Source organism: Phyllobates terribilis, unplaced genomic scaffold, assembly GCF_046119375.1.
Source record: "Phyllobates terribilis strain yellow unplaced genomic scaffold, ASM4611937v1 Scaffold_25__1_contigs__length_18738178, whole genome shotgun sequence".
In the NCBI taxonomy this organism is placed as follows: domain Eukaryota; kingdom Metazoa; phylum Chordata; class Amphibia; order Anura; family Dendrobatidae; genus Phyllobates; species Phyllobates terribilis.
In genome coordinates this window covers 60,519-82,684 of record NW_027362785.1, presented here as the reverse complement: position 1 = coordinate 82,684, position 22,166 = coordinate 60,519, and the positions used below count along the sequence as shown (strand labels likewise).

Below are 22,166 nucleotides of genomic sequence, written 5' to 3'. Positions count from 1 at the left end.
CCAGCAGAATAGTGAGCGCAGCTCTGGAGTATAATACAGGAGGTAACTCAGGATCAGTAATGTAATGTATGTACACAGTGACTGCACCAGCAAAATAGTGAGTGCAGCTCTGGAGTATAATAATACAGGATGTAACTCAGGATCAGTAATGTAATATATGTACACAGTGACTGCACCAGCAGAATAGTGAGTGCAGCTCTGGAGTATAATACAGGATGTAACTCAGGATCAGTAATGTAATGTCTGTACACAGTGACTGCACCAGCAGAATAGTGAGTGCAGCTCTGGAGTATAATACAGGAGGTAACTCAGGATCAGTAATGTATGTACACAGTGACTGCACCAGCAGAATAGTGAGTGCAGCTCTGGAGTATAATACAGGAGGTAACTCAGGATCAGTAATGTAATGTATGTACACAGTGACTACACCAGCAGAATAGTGAGTGCAGCTCTGGAGTATAATACAGGAGGTAACTCAGGATCAGTAATGTAATGTATGTACACAGTGACGGCACCAGCAGAATAGTGAGTGCAGCTCTGGGGTATAATACAGGATGTAACTCAGGATCAGTAATGTAATGTATATACACAGTGACTGCACCAGCAGAATAGTGAGCGCAGCTCTGGAGTATAATACAGGATGTAACTCAGGATCAGTAATGTAATGTATGTACACAGTGACTGCACCAGCAGAATAGTGAGCGCAGCTCTGGAGTATAATACAGGATGTAACTCAGGATCAGTAATGTATGTACACAGTGACTGCACCAGCAGAATAGTGAGTGCAGTTCTGGGGTATAATACAGGAGGTAACTCAGGATCAGTAATGTAATGTATATACACAGTGACTGCACCAGCAGAATAGTGAGTGCAGCTCTGGAGTATAATACAGGATGTAACTCAGGATCAGTAATGTAATGTATGTACACAGTGACTGCACCAGCAGAATAGTGAGTGCAGCTCTGGAGTATAATACAGGAGGTAACTCAGGATCAGTAATGTAATGTATATACACAGTGACTGCACCAGCAGAATAGTGAGTGCAGCTCTGGGGTATAATACAGGATGTAACTCAGGATCAGTAATGTAATGTATGTACTCAGTGACTGCACCAGCAGAATAGTGAGTGCAGCTCTGGAGTATAATACAGGAGGTAACTCAGGATCAGTAATGTAATGTATATACACAGTGACTGCACCAGCAGAATAGTGAGTGCAGCTCTGGGGTATAATACAGGAGGTAACTCAGGATCAGTAATGTAATGTATATACACAGTGACTGCACCAGCAGAATAGTGAGTGCAGCTCTGGAGTATAATACAGGATGTAACTCAGGATCAGTAATGTAATGTATGTACACAGTGACTGCACCAGCAGAATAGTGAGTGCAGCTCTGGAGTATAATACAGGATGTAACTCAGGATCAGTAATGTAATGTATGTACACAGTGACTGCACCAGCAGAATAGTGAGTGCAGCTCTGGGGTATAATACAGGAGGTAACTCAGGATCAGTAATGTAATGTATGTACACAGTGACTGCACCAGCAGAATAGTGAGTGCAGCTCTGGAGTATAATACAGGAGGTAACTCAGGATCAGTAATGTAATGTATATACACAGTGACTGCACCAGCAGAATAGTGAGTGCAGCTCTGGGGTATAATACAGGAGGTAACTCAGGATCAGTAATGTAATGTATATACACAGTGACTGCACCAGCAGAATAGTGAGTGCAGCTCTGGAGTATAATACAGGATGTAACTCAGGATCAGTAATGTAATGTATGTACACAGTGACTGCACCAGCAGAATAGTGAGTGCAGCTCTGGAGTATAATACAGGAGGTAACTCAGGATCAGTAATATAATGTATGTACACAGTGACTGCACCAGCAGAATAGTGAGTGCAGCTCTGGAGTATAATAATACAGGAGGTAACTCAGGATCAGTAATGTAAAGTATGTACACAGTGACTGCACCAGCAGAACAGTGAGTGCAGCTCTGGAGTATAATACAGGCGGTAACTCAGGACCAGTAATGTATGTACACAGTGACTGCACCAGCAAAATAGTGAGTGCAGCTGTGGAGTATAATACAGGATGTAACTCAGGATCAGTAATGTAATGTATGTACACAGTGACTGCACCAGCAGAATAGTGAGTGCAGCTCTGGAGTATAATACCGGAGTTAACTCAGGATCAGTAATGTAATGTATGTACACAGTGACTGCACCAGCAAAATAGTGAGTGCAGCTCTGGGGTATAATACAGGAGGTAACTCAGGATCAGTAATGTAATGTATGTACACAGTGACTGCACCAGCAGAATAGTGAGTGCAGCTCTGGAGTATAATACAGGAGGTAACTCAGGATCAGTAATATAATGTATGTACACAGTGACTGCACCAGCAGAATAGTGAGTGCAGCTCTGGAGTATAATAATACAGGAGGTAACTCAGGATCAGTAATGTAAAGTATGTACACAGTGACTGCACCAGCAGAACAGTGAGTGCAGCTCTGGAGTATAATACAGGATGTAACTCAGGATCAGTAATGTAATGTATGTACACAGTGACTGCACCAGCAGAATAGTGAGTGCAGCTGTGGAGTATAATACAGGATGTAACTCAGGATCAGTAATGTAATGTATGTACACAGTGACTGCACCAGCAGAATAGTGAGTGCAGCTCTGGAGTATAATACAGGAGGTAACTCAGGATCAGTAATGTAATGTATGTACACAGTGACTGCACCAGCAGAATAGTGAGTGCAGCTCTGGAGTATAATACAGGATGTAACTCAGGATCAGTAATGTAATGTATGTACACAGTGACTGCACCAGCAGAATAGTGAGTGCAGCTCTGGAGTATAATACAGGAGGTAACTCAGGATCAGTAATGTAATGTATGTACACAGTGACTGCACCAGCAGAATAGTGAGTGCAGCTCTGGAGTATAATACAGGAGGTAACTCAGGATCAGTAATGTAAAGTATGTACACGGTGACTGCACCAGCAGAATAGTGAGTGCAGCTCTGGAGTATAATACAGGAGGTAACTCAGGATCAGTAATGTAATGTATGTACACAGTGACGGCACCAGCAGAATAGTGAGTGCAGCTCTGGAGTATAATACAGGAGGTAACTCAGGATCAGTAATGTAATGTATGTACACAGTGACTGCACCAGCAGAATAGTGAGTGCAGCTCTGGAGTATAATACAGGATGTAACTCAGGATCAGTAATCTAATGTATGTACACAGTGACTGCACCAGCAGAATAGTGAGTGCAGCTCTGGAGTATAATACAGGATGTAACTCAGGATCAGTAATGTAAAGTATGTACACGGTGACTGCAGCAGCAGAATAGAGTGCAGCTCTGGAGTATAATACAGGAGGTAACTCAGGATCAGTAATGTAATGTATGTACACAGTGACGGCACCAGCAGAATAGTGAGTGCAGCTCTGGAGTATAATACAGGATGTAACTCAGGATCAGTAATGTAATGTATGTACACAGTGACGGCACCAGCAGAATAGTGAGTGCAGCTCTGGAGTATAATACAGGATGTAACTCAGGATCAGTAATGTAATGTATGTAGACAGTGACTGCACCAGCAGAATAGTGAGTGCAGCTCTGGAGTATAATACAGGAGGTAACTCAGGATCAGTAATGTAATGTATGTACACAGTGACGGCACCAGCAGAATAGTGAGTGCAGCTCTGGAGTATAATACAGGATGTAACTCAGGATCAGTAATGTAATGTATGAAGACAGTGACTGCACCAGAAGAATAGTGAGTGCAGCTCTGGGTTATAATACAGGATGTAACTCAGTATCAGTAATGTAATGTATGTACACAGTGACTGCACCAGCAGAATAGTGAGTGCAGCTCTGGAGTATAATACAGGAGGTAACTCAGTATCAGTAATGTAATGTATGTACACAGTGACTGCACCAGCAGAATAGTGAGTGCAGCTCTGGAGTATAATACAGGAGGTAACTCAGGATCAGTAATGTAATGTATGTACACAGTGCTTGCACCAGCAGAATAGTGAGTGCAGCTCTGGAGTATAATACAGGATGTAACTCAGGATCACTAATGTAATGTATGTACACAGTGACTGCACCAGCAGAATAGTGAGTGCAGCTCTGGGGTATAATACAGGATGTAACTCAGTATCAGTAATGTAATGTATGTACACAGTGACTGCAGCTCTGGAGTATAATACAGGATGTAACTCAGGATCAGTAATGTAATGTATGTACACAGTGACTGCACCAGCAGAATAGTGAGTGCAGCTCTGGAGTATAATACAGGATGTAACTCAGGATCACTAATGTAATGTATGTACACAGTGACTGCACCAGCAGAATAGTGAGTGCAGCTCTGGGGTATAATACAGGATGTAACTCAGTATCAGTAATGTAATGTATGTACACAGTGACTGCACCAGCAGAATAGTGAGTGCAGCTCTGGAGTATAATACAGGATGTAACTCATGATCAGTAATGTAATGTATGTACACAGTGACTGCACCAGCAAAATAGTGAGTGCAGCTCTGGAGTATAATACAGGATGTAACTCAGGATCAGTAATGTAATATATGTACACAGTGACTGCACCAGCAGAATAGTGAGTGCAGCTCTGGAGTATAATACAGGATGTAACTCAGGATCAGTAATGTAATGTCTGTACACAGTGACTGCACCAGCAGAATAGTGAGTGCAGCTCTGGAGTATAATACAGGAGGTAACTCAGGATCAGTAATGTATGTACACAGTGACTGCACCAGCAGAATAGTGAGTGCAGCTCTGGAGTATAATACAGGAGGTAACTCAGGATCAGTAATGTAATGTATGTACACAGTGACTACACCAGCAGAATAGTGAGTGCAGCTCTGGAGTATAATACAGGAGGTAACTCAGGATCAGTAATGTAATGTATGTACACAGTGACGGCACCAGCAGAATAGTGAGTGCAGCTCTGGGGTATAATACAGGATGTAACTCAGGATCAGTAATGTAATGTATATACACAGTGACTGCACCAGCAGAATAGTGAGCGCAGCTCTGGAGTATAATACAGGATGTAACTCAGGATCAGTAATGTAATGTATGTACACAGTGACTGCACCAGCAGAATAGTGAGCGCAGCTCTGGAGTATAATACAGGATGTAACTCAGGATCAGTAATGTATGTACACAGTGACTGCACCAGCAGAATAGTGAGTGCAGCTCTGGAGTATAATACAGGAGGTAACTCAGGATCAGTAATGTAATGTATGTACACAGTGACTGCACCAGCAGAATAGTGAGTGCAGCTCTGGAGGATAATACAGGAGGTAACTCCGGATCAGTAATGTAATGTATGTACACAGTGACTGCACCAGCAGAATAGTGAGTGCAGCTCTGGAGTATAATACCGGAGTTAACTCAGGATCAGTAATGTATGTACACAGTGACTCCACCAGCAGAATAGTGAGTGCAGCTCTGGAGTATAATACAGGATGTAACTCAGGATCAGTAATGTATGTACACAGTGACTCCACCAGCAGAATAGTGAGTGCAGCTCTGGAGTATAATACAGGAGGTAACTCAGGATCAGTAATGTAATGTATGTACACAGTGACGGCACCAGCAGAATAGTGAGTGCAGCTCTGGAGGATAATACAGGAGGTAACTCAGGATCAGTAATATAATGTATGTACACAGTGACTGCACCAGCAGAATAGTGAGTGCAGCTCTGGGGTATAATACAGGAGGTAACTCAGGATCAGTAATGTAATGTATGTGCACAGTGACTGCACCAGCAGAATAGTGAGTGCAGCTCTGGGGTATAATACAGGAGGTAACTCAGGATCAGTAATGTAATGTATGTACACAGTGACTGCACCAGCAGAATAGTGAGTGCAGCTCTGGAGTATAATACAGGAGGTAACTCAGGATCAGTAATGTAATGTATGTACACAGTGACTGCACCAGCAGAATAGTGAGTGCTGCTCTGGAGTATAATACAGGATGTAACTCAGGATCAGTAATGTAATGTATGTACACAGTGACTGCACCAGCAGAATAGTGAGTGTAGCTCTGGAGGATAATACAGGAGGTAACTCAGGATCAGTAATATAATGTATGTACACAGTGACTGCACCAGCAGAATAGTGAGTGCAGCTCTGGAGTATAATACAGGAGGTAACTCAGGATCAGTAATGTAATATATGTACACAGTGACTGCACCAGCAGAATAGTGAGTGCAGCTCTGGAGTATAATACAGGATGTAACTCAGGATCAGTAATGTAATGTATGTACACAGTGACTGCACCAGCAGAATAGTGAGTGCAGCTCTGGAGTATAATACAGGATGTAACTCAGGATCAGTAATGTATGTACACAGTGACTGCACCAGCAGAATAGTGAGTGCAGCTCTGGAGTATAATACAGGATGTAACTCAGGATCAGTAATGTAATGTATGTACACAGTGACTGCACCAGCAGAATAGTGAGTGCAGCTCTGGAGTATAATACAGGATGTAACTCAGGATCAGTAATGTAATGTATGTACACAGTGACTGCACCAGCAGAATAGTGAGTGCAGCTCTGGAGTATAATACAGGAGGTAACTCAGGATCAGTAATGTAATGTATGTACACAGTGCTTGCACCAGCAGAATAGTGAGTGCAGCTCTGGAGTATAATACAGGATGTAACTCAGGATCACTAATGTAATGTATGTACACAGTGACTGCACCAGCAGAATAGTGAGTGCAGCTCTGGGGTATAATACAGGATGTAACTCAGTATCAGTAATGTAATGTATGTACACAGTGACTGCACCAGCAGAATAGTGAGTGCAGCTCTGGAGTATAATACAGGATGTAACTCAGGATCAGTAATGTAATGTATGTACACAGTGACTGCACCAGCAGAATAGTGAGTGCAGCTCTGGAGTATAATACATTACATTACTGATCCTGAGTTCCCTCCTGTATTATACTCCAGAGCTGCACTCACTATTCTGCTGGTGGAGTCACTGTGTACATACATTACATTACTGATCCTGAGTTACATCCTGTATTATACCCCAGAGCTGCACTCACTATTCTGCTGGTGCAGTCACTGTGTACATACATTACATTACTGATCCTGAGTTACATCCTGTATTATACCCCAGAGCTGCACTCACTATTCTGCTGGTGCCGTCACTGTGTACATACATTACATTACTGATCCTGAGTTACATCCTGTATTATACTCCAGAGCTGCACTCACTATTCTGCTGGTGCAGTCACTGTGTACATACATTACATTACTGATCCTGAGTTACCTCCTGTATCATACTCCAGAGCTGCACTCACTATTCTGCTGGTGCAGTCACTGTGTACATACATTACTGATCCTGAGTTACATCCTGTATTATACTCCAGAGCTGCACTCACTATTCTGCTGGTGCAGTCACTGTGTACAGACATTACATTACTCATCCTGAGTTACATCCTGTATTATACTCCAGAGCTGCACTCACTATTCTGCTGGTGCAGTCACTGTGTACATACATTACATTACTGATCCTGAGTTACACCCTGTATGTACACAGTGACTGCACCAGCAGAATAGTGAGTGCAGCTCTGGAGTATAATACAGGATGTAACTCATGATCAGTAATGTAATGTATGTACACAGTGACTGCACCAGCAGAATAGTGAGTGCTGCTCTGGAGTATAATACAGGATGTAACTCAGGATCAGTAATGTAATGTATGTACACAGTGACTGCACCAGCAGAATAGTGAGCGCAGCTCTGGAGTATAATACAGGATGTAACTCAGGATCAGTAATGTATGTACACAGTGACTGCACCAGCAGAATAGTGAGTGCAGCTCTGGAGTATAATACAGGATGTAACTCAGGATCAGTAATGTAATGTCTGTACACAGTGACTGCACCAGCAGAATAGTGAGTGCAGCTCTGGAGTATAATACAGGATGTAACTCAGGATCAGTAATGTAATATATGTACACAGTGACTGCACCAGCAGAATAGTGAGTGCAGCTCTGGAGTATAATACAGGATGTAACTCAGGATCAGTAATGTAATGTCTGTACACAGTGACTGCACCAGCAGAATAGTGAGTGCAGCTCTGGAGTATAATACAGGAGGTAACTCAGGATCAGTAATGTATGTACACAGTGACTGCACCAGCAGAATAGTGAGTGCAGCTCTGGAGTATAATACAGGAGGTAACTCAGGATCAGTAATGTAATGTATGTACACAGTGACGGCACCAGCAGAATAGTGAGTGCAGCTCTGGGGTATAATACAGGATGTAACTCAGGATCAGTAATGTAATGTATATACACAGTGACTGCACCAGCAGAATAGTGAGCGCAGCTCTGGAGTATAATACAGGATGTAACTCAGGATCAGCAATGTAATGTATGTATACAGTGACTGCACCAGCAGAATAGTGAGCGCAGCTCTGGAGTATAATACAGGATGTAACTCAGGATCAGTAATGTATGTACACAGTGACTGCACCAGCAGAATAGTGAGTGCAGCTCTGGAGTATAATACAGGAGGTAACTCAGGATCAGTAATGTAATGTATGTACACAGTGACTGCACCAGCAGAATAGTGAGTGCAGCTCTGGAGGATAATACAGGAGGTAACTCCGGATCAGTAATGTAATGTATGTACACAGTGACTGCACCAGCAGAATAGTGAGTGCAGCTCTGGAGTATAGTACAGGATGTAACTCAGGATCAGTAATGTAATGTATGTACACAGTGACTGCACCAGCAGAATAGTGAGTGCAGCTCTGGTGTATAATACAGGGTGTAACTCAGGATCAGTAATGTAATGTATGTACACAGTGACTGCACCAGCAGAATAGTGAGCGCAGCTCTGGAGTATAATACAGGATGTAACTCAGGATCAGTAATGTATGTACACAGTGACTGCACCAGCAGAATAGTGAGTGCAGCTCTGGAGTATAATACAGGAGGTAACTCAGGATCAGTAATGTAATGTATGTACACAGTGACTGCACCAGCAGAATAGTGAGTGCAGCTCTGGAGGATAATACAGGAGGTAACTCCGGATCAGTAATGTAATGTATGTACACAGTGACTGCACCAGCAGAATAGTGAGTGCAGCTCTGGAGTATAATACCGGAGTTAACTCAGGATCAGTAATGTATGTACACAGTGACTCCACCAGCAGAATAGTGAGTGCAGCTCTGGAGTATAATACAGGATGTAACTCAGGATCAGTAATGTATGTACACAGTGACTCCACCAGCAGAATAGTGAGTGCAGCTCTGGAGTATAATACAGGAGGTAACTCAGGATCAGTAATGTAATGTATGTACACAGTGACGGCACCAGCAGAATAGTGAGTGCAGCTCTGGAGGATAATACAGGAGGTAACTCAGGATCAGTAATATAATGTATGTACACAGTGACTGCACCAGCAGAATAGTGAGTGCAGCTCTGGGGTATAATACAGGAGGTAACTCAGGATCAGTAATGTAATGTATGTGCACAGTGACTGCACCAGCAGAATAGTGAGTGCAGCTCTGGAGTATAATACAGGATGTAACTCAGGATCAGTAATGTAATGTCTGTACACAGTGACTGCACCAGCAGAATAGTGAGTGCAGCTCTGGAGTATAATACAGGAGGTAACTCAGGATCAGTAATGTAATGTATGTACACAGTGACTGCACCAGCAGAATAGTGAGTGCAGCTCTGGAGTATAATACAGGAGGTAACTCAGGATCAGTAATGTAATGTATGTACACAGTGACTGCACCAGCAGAATAGTGAGTGCTGCTCTGGAGTATAATACAGGATGTAACTCAGGATCAGTAATGTAATATATGTACACAGTGACTGCACCAGCAGAATAGTGAGTGCAGCTCTGGAGTATAATACAGGATGTAACTCAGGATCAGTAATGTAATGTATGTACACAGTGACTGCACCAGCAGAATAGTGAGTGCAGCTCTGGTGTATAATACAGGGTGTAACTCAGGATCAGTAATGTAATGTATGTACACAGTGACTGCACCAGCAGAATAGTGAGTGCAGCTCTGGAGTATAATACAGGAGGTAACTCAGGATCAGTAATGTATGTACACAGTGACTGCACCAGCAGAATAGTGAGTGCAGCTCTGGAGTATAATACAGGATGTAACTCAGGATCAGTAATGTAATGTATGTACACAGTGACTGCACCAGCAGAATAGTGAGTGCAGCTCTGGAGTATAATACAGGATGTAACTCAGGATCAGTAATGTAATGTATGTACACAGTGACTGCACCAGCAGAATAGTGAGTGCAGCTCTGGAGTATAATACAGGAGGCAACTCAGGATCAGTAATGTAATGTATGTACACAGTGACTGCACCAGCAGAATAGTGAGTGCAGCTCTGGAGTATAATACAGGATGTAACTCAGGATCAGTAATGTAATGTATGTACACAGTGACTGCACCAGCAGAATAGTGAGTGCAGCTCTGGAGTATAATACAGGAGGTAACTCAGGATCAGTAATGTATGTACACAGTGACTGCACCAGCAGAATAGTGAGTGCAGCTCTGGAGTATAATACAGGATGTAACTCAGGATCAGTAATGTAATGTATGTACACAGTGACTGCACCAGCAGAATAGTGAGTGCAGCTCTTGAGTATAATACAGGATGTAACTCAGGATCAGTAATGTAATGTATGTACACAGTGACTGCACCAGCAGAATAGTGAGTGCAGCTCTGGAGTATAATACAGGAGGTAACTCAGGATCAGTAATGTATGTACACAGTGACTGCACCAGCAGAATAGTGAGTGCAGCTCTGGAGTATAATACAGGATGTAACTCAGGATCAGTAATGTAATATATGTACACAGTGACTGCACCAGCAGAATAGTGAGTGCAGCTCTGGAGTATAATACAGGAGGTAACTCAGGATCAGTAATGTAATGTATGTACACAGTGACTGCACCAGCAGAATAGTGAGTGCAGCTCTGGAGTATAATACAGGATGTAACTCAGGATCAGTAATGTAATATATGTACACAGTGACTGCACCAGCAGAATAGTGAGTGCAGCTCTGGAGTATAATACAGGAGGTAACTCAGTATCAGTAATGTAATGTATGTACACAGTGACTGCACCAGCAGAATAGTGAGTGCAGCTCTGGAGTATAATACAGGAGGTAACTCAGGATCAGTAATGTAATGTATGTACACAGTGCTTGCACCAGCAGAATAGTGAGTGCAGCTCTGGAGTATAATACAGGATGTAACTCAGGATCACTAATGTAATGTATGTACACAGTGACTGCACCAGCAGAATAGTGAGTGCAGCTCTGGGGTATAATACAGGATGTAACTCAGTATCAGTAATGTAATGTATGTACACAGTGACTGCACCAGCAGAATAGTGAGTGCAGCTCTGGAGTATAATACAGGATGTAACTCAGGATCAGTAATGTAATGTATGTACACAGTGACTGCACCAGCAGAATAGTGAGTGCAGCTCTGGAGTATAATACATTACATTACTGATCCTGAGTTCCCTCCTGTATTATACTCCAGAGCTGCACTCACTATTCTGCTGGTGGAGTCACTGTGTACATACATTACATTACTGATCCTGAGTTACATCCTGTATTATACCCCAGAGCTGCACTCACTATTCTGCTGGTGCAGTCACTGTGTACATACATTACATTACTGATCCTGAGTTACATCCTGTATTATACCCCAGAGCTGCACTCACTATTCTGCTGGTGCCGTCACTGTGTACATACATTACATTACTGATCCTGAGTTACATCCTGTATTATACCCCAGAGCTGCACTCACTATTCTGCTGGTGCAGTCACTGTGTACATACATTACATTACTGATCCTGAGTTACATCCTGTATTATACTCCAGAGCTGCACTCACTATTCTGCTGGTGCAGTCACTGTGTACATACATTACATTACTGATCCTGAGTTACCTCCTGTATTATACTCCAGAGCTGCACTCACTATTCTGCTGGTGCAGTCACTGTGTACATACATTACTGATCCTGAGTTACATCCTGTATTATACTCCAGAGCTGCACTCACTATTCTGCTGGTGCAGTCACTGTGTACAGACATTACATTACTCATCCTGAGTTACATCCTGTATTATACTCCAGAGCTGCACTCACTATTCTGCTGGTGCAGTCACTGTGTACATACATTACTGATCCTGAGTTACATCCTGTATTATACTCCAGAGCTGCGCTCACTATTCTGCTGGTGCAGTCACTGTGTACATACATTACATTACTGATCCTGAGTTACATCCTGTATTATACTCCAGAGCAGCACTCACTATTCTGCTGGTGCAGTCACTGTGTACATACATTACATTACTGATCATGAGTTACATCCTGTATTATACTCCAGAGCTGCACTCACTATTCTGCTGGTGCAGTCACTGTGTACATACATTACATTACTGATCCTGAGTTACACCCTGTATGTACACAGTGACTGCACCAGCAAAATAGTGAGTGCAGCTCTGGAGTATAATACAGGATGTAACTCAGGATCAGTAATGTAATATATGTACACAGTGACTGCACCAGCAGAATAGTGAGTGCAGCTCTGGAGTATAATACAGGATGTAACTCAGGATCAGTAATGTAATGTCTGTACACAGTGACTGCACCAGCAGAATAGTGAGTGCAGCTCTGGAGTATAATACAGGAGGTAACTCAGGATCAGTAATGTATGTACACAGTGACTGCACCAGCAGAATAGTGAGTGCAGCTCTGGAGTATAATACAGGAGGTAACTCAGGATCAGTAATGTAATGTATGTACACAGTGACTACACCAGCAGAATAGTGAGTGCAGCTCTGGAGTATAATACAGGATGTAACTCAGGATCAGTAATGTAATATATGTACACAGTGACTGCACCAGCAGAATAGTGAGTGCAGCTCTGGAGTATAATACAGGATGTAACTCAGGATCAGTAATGTATGTACACAGTGACTGCACCAGCAGAATAGTGAGTGCAGCTCTGGGGTATAATACAGGATGTAACTCAGGATCAGTAATGTAATGTCTGTACACAGTGACTGCACCAGCAGAATAGTGAGTGCAGCTCTGGAGTATAATACAGGAGGTAACTCAGGATCAGTAATGTATGTACACAGTGACTGCACCAGCAGAATAGTGAGTGCAGCTCTGGAGTATAATACAGGAGGTAACTCAGGATCAGTAATGTATGTACACAGTGACTGCACCAGCAGAATAGTGAGTGCAGCTCTGGAGTATAATACAGGAGGTAACTCAGGATCAGTAATGTAATGTATGTACACAGTGACTGCACCAGCAGAATAGTGAATGCAGCTCTGGAGTATAATACAGGAGGTAACTCAGGATCAGTAATGTATGTACACAGTGACTGCACCAGCAGAATAGTGAGTGCAGCTCTGGAGTATAATACAGGATGTAACTCAGGATCAGTAATGTAATGTATGTACACAGTGACTGCACCAGCAGAATAGTGAGTGCAGCTCTGGAGTATAATACAGGATGTAACTCAGGATCAGTAATGTAATGTATGTACACAGTGACTGCACCAGCAGAATAGTGAGTGCAGCTCTGGAGTATAATACAGGAGGCAACTCAGGATCAGTAATGTAATGTATGTACACAGTGACTGCACCAGCAGAATAGTGAGTGCAGCTCTGGAGTATAATACAGGATGTAACTCAGGATCAGTAATGTAATGTATGTACACAGTGACTGCACCAGCAGAATAGTGAGTGCAGCTCTGGAGTATAATACAGGAGGTAACTCAGGATCAGTAATGTAATGTATGTACACAGTGACTGCACCAGCAGAATAGTGAGTGCAGCTCTGGAGTATAATACAGGATGTAACTCAGGATCAGTAATGTAATGTATGTACACAGTGACTGCACCAGCAGAATAGTGAGTGCAGCTCTGGAGTATAATACAGGATGTAACTCAGGATCAGTAATGTAATGTATGTACACAGTGACTGCACCAGCAGAATAGTGAGTGCAGCTCTGGAGTATAATACAGGAGGTAACTCAGGATCAGTAATGTATGTACACAGTGACTGCACCAGCAGAATAGTGAGTGCAGCTCTGGAGTATAATACAGGATGTAACTCAGGATCAGTAATGTAATATATGTACACAGTGACTGCACCAGCAGAATAGTGAGTGCAGCTCTGGAGTATAATACAGGAGGTAACTCAGGATCAGTAATGTAATGTATGTACACAGTGACTGCACCAGCAGAATAGTGAGTGCAGCTCTGGAGTAATGTACTTTTCAGAAATACATATATATTCTCACCTCTGTGAATTATTTTCAAGTTTTCTTTTAAGTGGTTCAGCGCCTTCACAGTCTGGAAGAGAAGAATCTCATTATATCGGGTGTAAATAGCCACAACGCTCTTTTAACCCCTTAATGACATGGGCACTTTTCCGTCTCCTCGGACATCGTCAGACTTACTTTTTTATTGGAGAAACGAGTTGTAGTTTTGTAGGACACCTTTCATGTTATCAAAAAAGAAATAAAATAAAAGACGAAAGTTTTTACTCACAGCTAAAGTTATTTTTCCTAAAATCTCTTCTGGAATAACGTCGTCTAATGAACTATATACATATTTGTAAAACTTGTCAAACGAGGTAGCCATGAGCTCCATGCAGATCCAGCAGTCTCCCTGGAAGAAAGAGGGAAAATGTATAAGACAACGATCCTGACAATTAATTCCTACGTAACGACAGCGCCCCCCAGTCCCATCTGCCCCACCTCTCTGAAGAGCGCCCCCCACGTCCCATCCGCCCCCACCTCTCTGAAGAGCGCCCCCCACGTCCCATCTGCCCCCACCTCTCTGAAGAGCGCCCCCCACGTCCCATCCGCCCCCACCTCTCTGAAGAGCGCCCCCCAGTCCCATCTGCCCCACCTCTCTGAAGAGCGCCCCCCACGTCCCATCCGCCCCCACCTCTCTGAAGAGCGCCCCCCACGTCCCATCCGGCCCCACCTCTCTGAAGAGCGCCCCCAAGTGCCATCCACCCCCACCTCTCTGAAGAGCGCCCCCCAAGTCCCATCCACCCCCACCTCTCTGAAGAGCGCCCCCCACCTCTCTGAAGAGCGCCCCATAAAACTGCACAATGTACGGGCAGTCGCTGCTCCTCATCACCACGTCCAGATCCATCAGAAGTTGCTTCTGTTCCTTCTCATCCACCGTTGACCTGATTCGCTAGATTTAAAGAAAAATAAAAAATTAAGAGCAGAAAAAAAAAAAAAAAAGAAATATATATAGACAGATAGATAGATAGATAGATAGATATGTGTGTGTAAAGAAAAAAAAAATTAATTTTGGAGTAGAAAATAAAGAAAAAAAATAAGCATAAAACAAAAAAAAAAAAAAAAGTTTTCTTAAGTTCATAATAAGTTTGAAACAGAAAATGGGGGGAAAAAAAAATAAATAATAATATCTTTGCAGACCAGGACACCGCTCTCTTACCTTAACAGCCATAATTTGTCCACTAGGGTTATGAATCATTTTGTTAACGGAGCCGTAAGCCCCCCGCCCGATCTCGCCCAGGTCCTTCAGGTCCTCGGCCGTGAAGTCCCAATGCTGCTCCGGGGAAAGCTTCAATTTTCCTGAAGATTCGATGCTGTGTGTTCGTAATCGCTCTCTGTGCAAAAATAAAATGGAGACGTTTAGTTAATGCATCCAAAAACTTCATCTAAGCCCCCCCCTAAGCACTCGCCGACCCCACAGATATAGATATATATATATTTTTTTTTTTACTTAAATGTGTGTCTGAACACAACACTTGAGCGGCTGATTGTGCGGGGTCCCGTCAGCGATCTGCAGTCATTAGCGGTAATATTCCCCGGAGCGTCGTTGCTGCGAGTAATAGACAGCTGAGGGGCCATAAATCAGTAATAAATCAGATTAATGCAATGCTGAGACTCGGCTGTAAACACATTGGTTACCGACGCTCTCCTCCGTGACCATGGCCGCTCTCCGCACCGCGAGGCGGTAATGATACCGGGCTGTGGAGACTTACTGTACGTACGCCGGCCCGTCTTTAGGACGCAGCAGGCGGTAAGTGATCCGCACTCCTAACAGATGGCAGAGACTTACAGGCGGTTCTTTGTCGCTTGCTCGTTGGAGCTGTACTGCTTCCCGCCCGCCAGACGCACTTCCTGCTGCTTTTGGTAGGTGGTCTCAAAGTTCCTCATCACATCAGACTTCTGCATCCTGATTAGGAGAAGAGACGGGAACATTGAGTGACCCCCTCCATGGATGAGAAGCCCCCGCACATTGTGAGTGACCCCCTCCATGGATGAGAAGCCTCCACACATTGTGAGTGATCCCCTCCATGGATGAGAAGTCTCCGCACATTGTGAGTGACCCCCTCCATGGATGAGAAGTCTCCGCACATTGTGAGTGACCCCCTCCATGGATGAGAAGCCCCCACACATTGTGAGTGACCCCCTCCATGGATGAGAAGCCCCCACACATTGTGAGTGACCCCCTCCATGGATGAGAAGCCTCCACACATTGTGAGTGATCCCCTCCATGGATGAGAAGTCTCCGCACATTGTGAGTGATCCCCTCCATGGATGAGAAGTCTCCGCACATTGTGAGTGACCCCCTCCATGGATGAGAAGTCTCCGCACATTGTGAGTGACCCCCTCCATGGATGAGAAGCCCCCACACATTGTGAGTGACCCCCTCCATGGATGAGAAGTCTCCGCACATTGTGAGTGACTCACTCCATGGATGAGAAGTCTCCGCACATTGTGAGTGACCCCCTCCATGGATGAGAAGCCCCCACACATTGTGAGTGACCCCCTCCATGGATGAGAAGTCTCCGCACATTGTGAGTGATCCCCTCCATGGAGGAGAAGCCTCCGCACATTGTGAGTGATCCCCTCCATGGATGAGAAGCCCCCACACATTGTGAGTGACCCCCTCCATGGATGAGAAGTCTCCACACATTGTGAGTGACCCCCTCCATGGATGAGAAGCCTCCGCACATTGTGAGTGACCCCCTCCATGGATGAGAAGCCCCCGCACATTGTGAGTGACCCCCTCCATGGATGAGAAGCCCCCGCACATTGTGAGTGACCCCCTCCATGGATGAGAAGCCTCCGCACATTGTGAGTGACCCCCTCCATGGATAAGAAGCCCCCACACATTGTGAATAATCCTCTCCATGGATGAGAAGCCCCCACACATTGTGAGTGATCCCCTCCATGGATGAGAAGCCCCCACACATTGTGAGTGATCCCCTCCATGGATGAGAAGCCCCCACACATTGTGAGTGACCCCCTCCATGATGAGAAGCCCCCGCACATTGTGAGTGACCCCCTCCATGGATGAGAAGCCTCCACACATTGTGAGTGACCCCCTCCATGGATGAGAAGCCCCCGCACATTGTGAGTGACCCCCTCCATGGATGAGAAGCCTCCACACATTGTGAGTGACCCCCTCCATGATGAGAAGCCCCCGCACATTGTGAATGACCCCCTCCATGGATGAGAAGCCTCCACACATTGTGAGTGATCCCCTCCATGGATGAGAAGCCCCCGCACATTGTGAGTGACCCCCTCCATGGATGAGAAGCCTCCACACATTGTGAGTGACCCCCTCCATGATGAGAAGCCCCCACACATTGTGAGTGACCCCCTCCATGGATGAGAAGCCCCCGCACATTGTGAGTGACCCCCTCCATGATGAGAAGACCCCGCACATTGTGAGTGACCCCCTCCATGGATGAGAAGCCTCCGCACATTGTGAGTGATCCCCTCCATGGATGAGAAGCCCCCGCACATTGTGAGTGACCCCCTCCATGGATGAGAAGCCCCCGCACATTGTGAGTGACCCCCTCCATGAATGAGAAGCCCCCGCACATTGTGAGTGACCCCCTCCATGAATGAGAAGCCCCCACACATTGTGAGTGACCCCCTCCATGGATGAGAAGCCCCCACACATTGTGAGTAATCCTCTCCATGGATGAGAAGCCTCCACACATTGTGAGTGACCCCCTCCATGGATGAGAAGCCCCCGCACATTGTGAGTGACCCCCTCCATGGATGAGAAGCCTCCACACATTGTGAGTGATCCCCTCCATGGATGAGAAGCCCCCGCACATTGTGAGTGACCCCCTCCATGGATGAGAAGCCTCCACACATTGTGAGTGACCCCCTCCATAGATGAGAAGCCCCCGCACATTGTGAGTGACCCCCTCCATGGATGAGAAGCCTCCACACATTGTGAGTGACCCCCTCCATAGATGAGAAGCCCCCGCACATTGTGAGTGACCCCCTCCATGGATGAGAAGCCCCCACACATTGTGAGTGACCCCCTCCATGGATGAGAAGTCCCAGCACATAGTGAGTGATCCCCTCCATAGATGAGAAGCCCCCGCACATTGTGAGTGATCCCCTCCATGGATGAGAAGCCCCCACACATTGTGAGTGATCCCCTCCATGGATGAGAAGCCTCCACACATTGTGAGTGATCCCCTCCATGGATGAGAAGCCCCCGCACATTGTGAGTGACCCCCTCCATGGATGAGAAGCCCCCGCACATTGTGAGTGACCCCCTCCATGGATGAGAAGTCCCCACACATTGTGAGTGACCCCCTCCATGGATGAGAAGCCTCCACACATTGTGAGTGACCCCCTCCATGGATGAGAAGTCCCCACACATTGTGAGTGACCCCCTCCATGGATGAGAAGCCTCCACACATTGTGAGTGATCCCCTCCATGGATGAGAAGTCTCCGCACATTGTGAGTGACCCCCTCCATGGATGAGAAGTCTCCGCACATTGTGAGTGACCCCCTCCATGGATGAGAAGCCCCCACACATTGTGAGTGACCCCCTCCATGGATGAGAAGTCTCCGCACATTGTGAGTGACCCCCCTCCATGGATGAGAAGCCCCCACACATTGTGAGTGATCCCCTCCATGGATGAGAAGCCCCCACACATTGTGAGTGACCCCCTCCATGGATGAGAAGTCTCCACACATTGTGAGTGACCCCCTCCATGGATAAGAAGCCCCCACACATTGTGAGTAATCCTCTCCATGGATGAGAAGCCCCCACACATTGTGAGTGATCCCCTCCATGGATGAGAAGCCCCCACACATTGTGAGTGACCCCCTCCATGGATGAGAAGCCCCCTCCATGATGAGAAGACCCCGCACATTGTGAGTGACCCCCTCCATGGATGAGAAGCCTCCACACATTGTGAGTGACCCCCTCCATGATGAGAAGCCCCCGCACATTGTGAGTGACCCCCTCCATGGATGAGAAGCCTCCACACATTGTGAGTGACCCCCTCCATGATGAGAAGCCCCCACACATTGTGAGTGACCCCCTCCATGGATGAGAAGCCCCCGCACATTGTGAGTGACCCCCTCCATGATGAGAAGACCCCGCACATTGTGAGTGACCCCCTCCATGGATGAGAAGCCTCCACACATTGTGAGTGATCCCCTCCATGGATGAGAAGTCTCCGCACATTGTGAGTGACCCCCTCCATGGATGAGAAGCCCCCACACATTGTGAGTGATCCCCTCCATGGATGAGAAGTCTCCGCACATTGTGAGTGACCCCCTCCATGGATGAGAAGCCCCCACACATTGTGAGTGATCCCCTCCATGGATGAGAAGCCCCCACACATTGTGAGTGACCCCCTCCATGGATGAGAAGTCTCCACACATTGTGAGTGATCCCCTCCATGGATGAGAAGCCTCCACACATTGTGAGTGACCCCCTCCATGGATAAGAAGCCCCCACACATTGTGAGTAATCCTCTCCATGGATGAGAAGCCCCCACACATTGTGAGTGATCCCCTCCATGGATGAGAAGCCCCCACACATTGTGAGTGACCCCCTCCATGGATGAGAAGCCCCCGCACATTGTGAGTGACCCCCTCCATGGATGAGAAGCCCCCGCACATTGTGAGTGACCCCCTCCATGGATGAGAAGCCTCCACACATTGTGAGTGACCCCCTCCATGATGAGAAGCCCCCGCACATTGTGAGTGACCCCCTCCATGGATGAGAAGCCTCCACACATTGTGAGTGATCCCCTCCATGGATGAGAAGCCACCGCACATTGTGAGTGACCCCCTCCATGGATGAGAAGCCTCCACACATTGTGAGTGATCCCCTCCATGGATGAGAAGTCTCCGCACATTGTGAGTGACCCCCTCCATGGATGAGAAGCCTCCACACATTGTGAGTGACCCCCTCCATGGATGAGAAGTCTCCGCACATTGTGAGTGACCCCCTCCATGGATGAGAAGTCTCCGCACATTGTGAGTGACCCCCTCCATGGATGAGAAGCCCCCACACATTGTGAGTGACCCCCTCCATGGATGAGAAGCCCCCACACATTGTGAGTGACCCCCTCCATGGATGAGAAGCCTCCACACATTGTGAGTGATCCCCTCCATGGATGAGAAGTCTCCGCACATTGTGAGTGATCCCCTCCATGGATGAGAAGTCTCCGCACATTGTGAGTGACCCCCTCCATGGATGAGAAGTCTCCGCACATTGTGAGTGACCCCCTCCATGGATGAGAAGCCCCCACACATTGTGAGTGACCCCCTCCATGGATGAGAAGTCTCCGCACATTGTGAGTGACTCACTCCATGGATGAGAAGTCTCCGCACATTGTGAGTGACCCCCTCCATGGATGAGAAGCCCCCACACATTGTGAGTGACCCCCTCCATGGATGAGAAGTCTCCGCACATTGTGAGTGATCCCCTCCATGGAGGAGAAGCCTCCGCACATTGTGAGTGATCCCCTCCATGGATGAGAAGCCCCCACACATTGTGAGTGACCCCCTCCATGGATGAGAAGTCTCCACACATTGTGAGTGACCCCCTCCATGGATGAGAAGCCTCCACACATTGTGAGTGACCCCCTCCATGGATGAGAAGCCCCCGCACATTGTGAGTGACCCCCTCCATGGATGAGAAGCCCCCGCACATTGTGAGTGACCCCCTCCATGGATGAGAAGCCTCCGCACATTGTGAGTGACCCCCTCCATGGATAAGAAGCCCCCACACATTGTGAATAATCCTCTCCATGGATGAGAAGCCCCCACACATTGTGAGTGATCCCCTCCATGGATGAGAAGCCCCCACACATTGTGAGTGATCCCCTCCATGGATGATAAGCCCCCACACATTGTGAGTGACCCCCTCCATGATGAGAAGCCCCCGCACATTGTGAGTGACCCCCTCCATGATGAGAAGACCCCGCACATTGTGAGTGACCCCCTCCATGGATGAGAAGCCTCCACACATTGTGAGTGACCCCCTCCATGATGAGAAGCCCCCGCACAGATCTCATACTCACAGATGTGCCGGCTGAATTGTGGGGTTCAGCGTGAACTTTGCGGTGGATTTGAAGGCCGGGTTGGCAAAATTTAACTTCAGTGCTTTGCGTTTACCTAAAAAAAAAAAAAAAAAAAAAATTATAAAAAATAAATATTAAATTCCTCACAAAATTACGGACCCCAAATTTTAGAACGACCCCATTTATATAGACCTAAAAATATATCTAAAAATGTAAAAAGGGAATTTTTCATAGAAGTATAAGGGTAGAAGGCGCTTAGTGGCTTTATGCCCCAGCCTGACACTGAGCAGAAATGAGACGGCCGCCTTAATCTGCAGGTAATCTGCTTCCTGGCAGCTCCGGCCGCGGCTCCGCCGTCATCCTGCACCGGTGTCACTTTCCCGAGTGACTCACGTCAGCAGCAGAGGAAAGATCCCACCATAATCCCATGAAGGTCCGCTGCATGAATTATTGATCAGCCGAGGGGGAGGGGGGATACGCAGCTGCTGCAGCAAGACCAGGAGTCACACTGGGGTGATGGGGACAAGGGGAAAAAAAACTGGACTGTCCTGTCAAGTCCCACATGCTCTCACACACGCATGCTCAGTTTGGCAGAGCGTGCATGTTTTCTGAACCTTTAAAAAAAAAAAAAAAAAAAATGATTGGGCATGTTGAAACTCTACTGCCTGATCCTTCTTACCCCAGATTCCAAAGAATGTGCATTAGCAGAACACATAATATACTTTACATCATTGGCCCTAGGCCACT

General features: G+C 46.2%; 1 protein-coding gene across 3 annotated transcripts in view; it reads right to left on the bottom strand.

Moving 5' to 3' along the window:
* MAP2K4 (mitogen-activated protein kinase kinase 4) overlaps positions 1–22,166 on the bottom strand; it is a 74,055-nt gene that overhangs the window by 24,315 nt on the left and 27,574 nt on the right. For all 3 annotated transcript variants that reach the window (XM_073660240.1, XM_073660241.1, XM_073660242.1), the window contains 6 exons: positions 21,420–21,513; positions 16,177–16,293; positions 15,547–15,721; positions 15,160–15,279; positions 14,620–14,739; positions 14,370–14,421 (listed from right to left, as the gene is read on the bottom strand). In XM_073660240.1, coding sequence (XP_073516341.1) covers positions 14,370–14,421; positions 14,620–14,739; positions 15,160–15,279; positions 15,547–15,721; positions 16,177–16,293; positions 21,420–21,513 — 678 coding nt within the window. The remainder of the gene's footprint in view (positions 1–14,369; positions 14,422–14,619; positions 14,740–15,159; positions 15,280–15,546; positions 15,722–16,176; positions 16,294–21,419; positions 21,514–22,166) is intronic.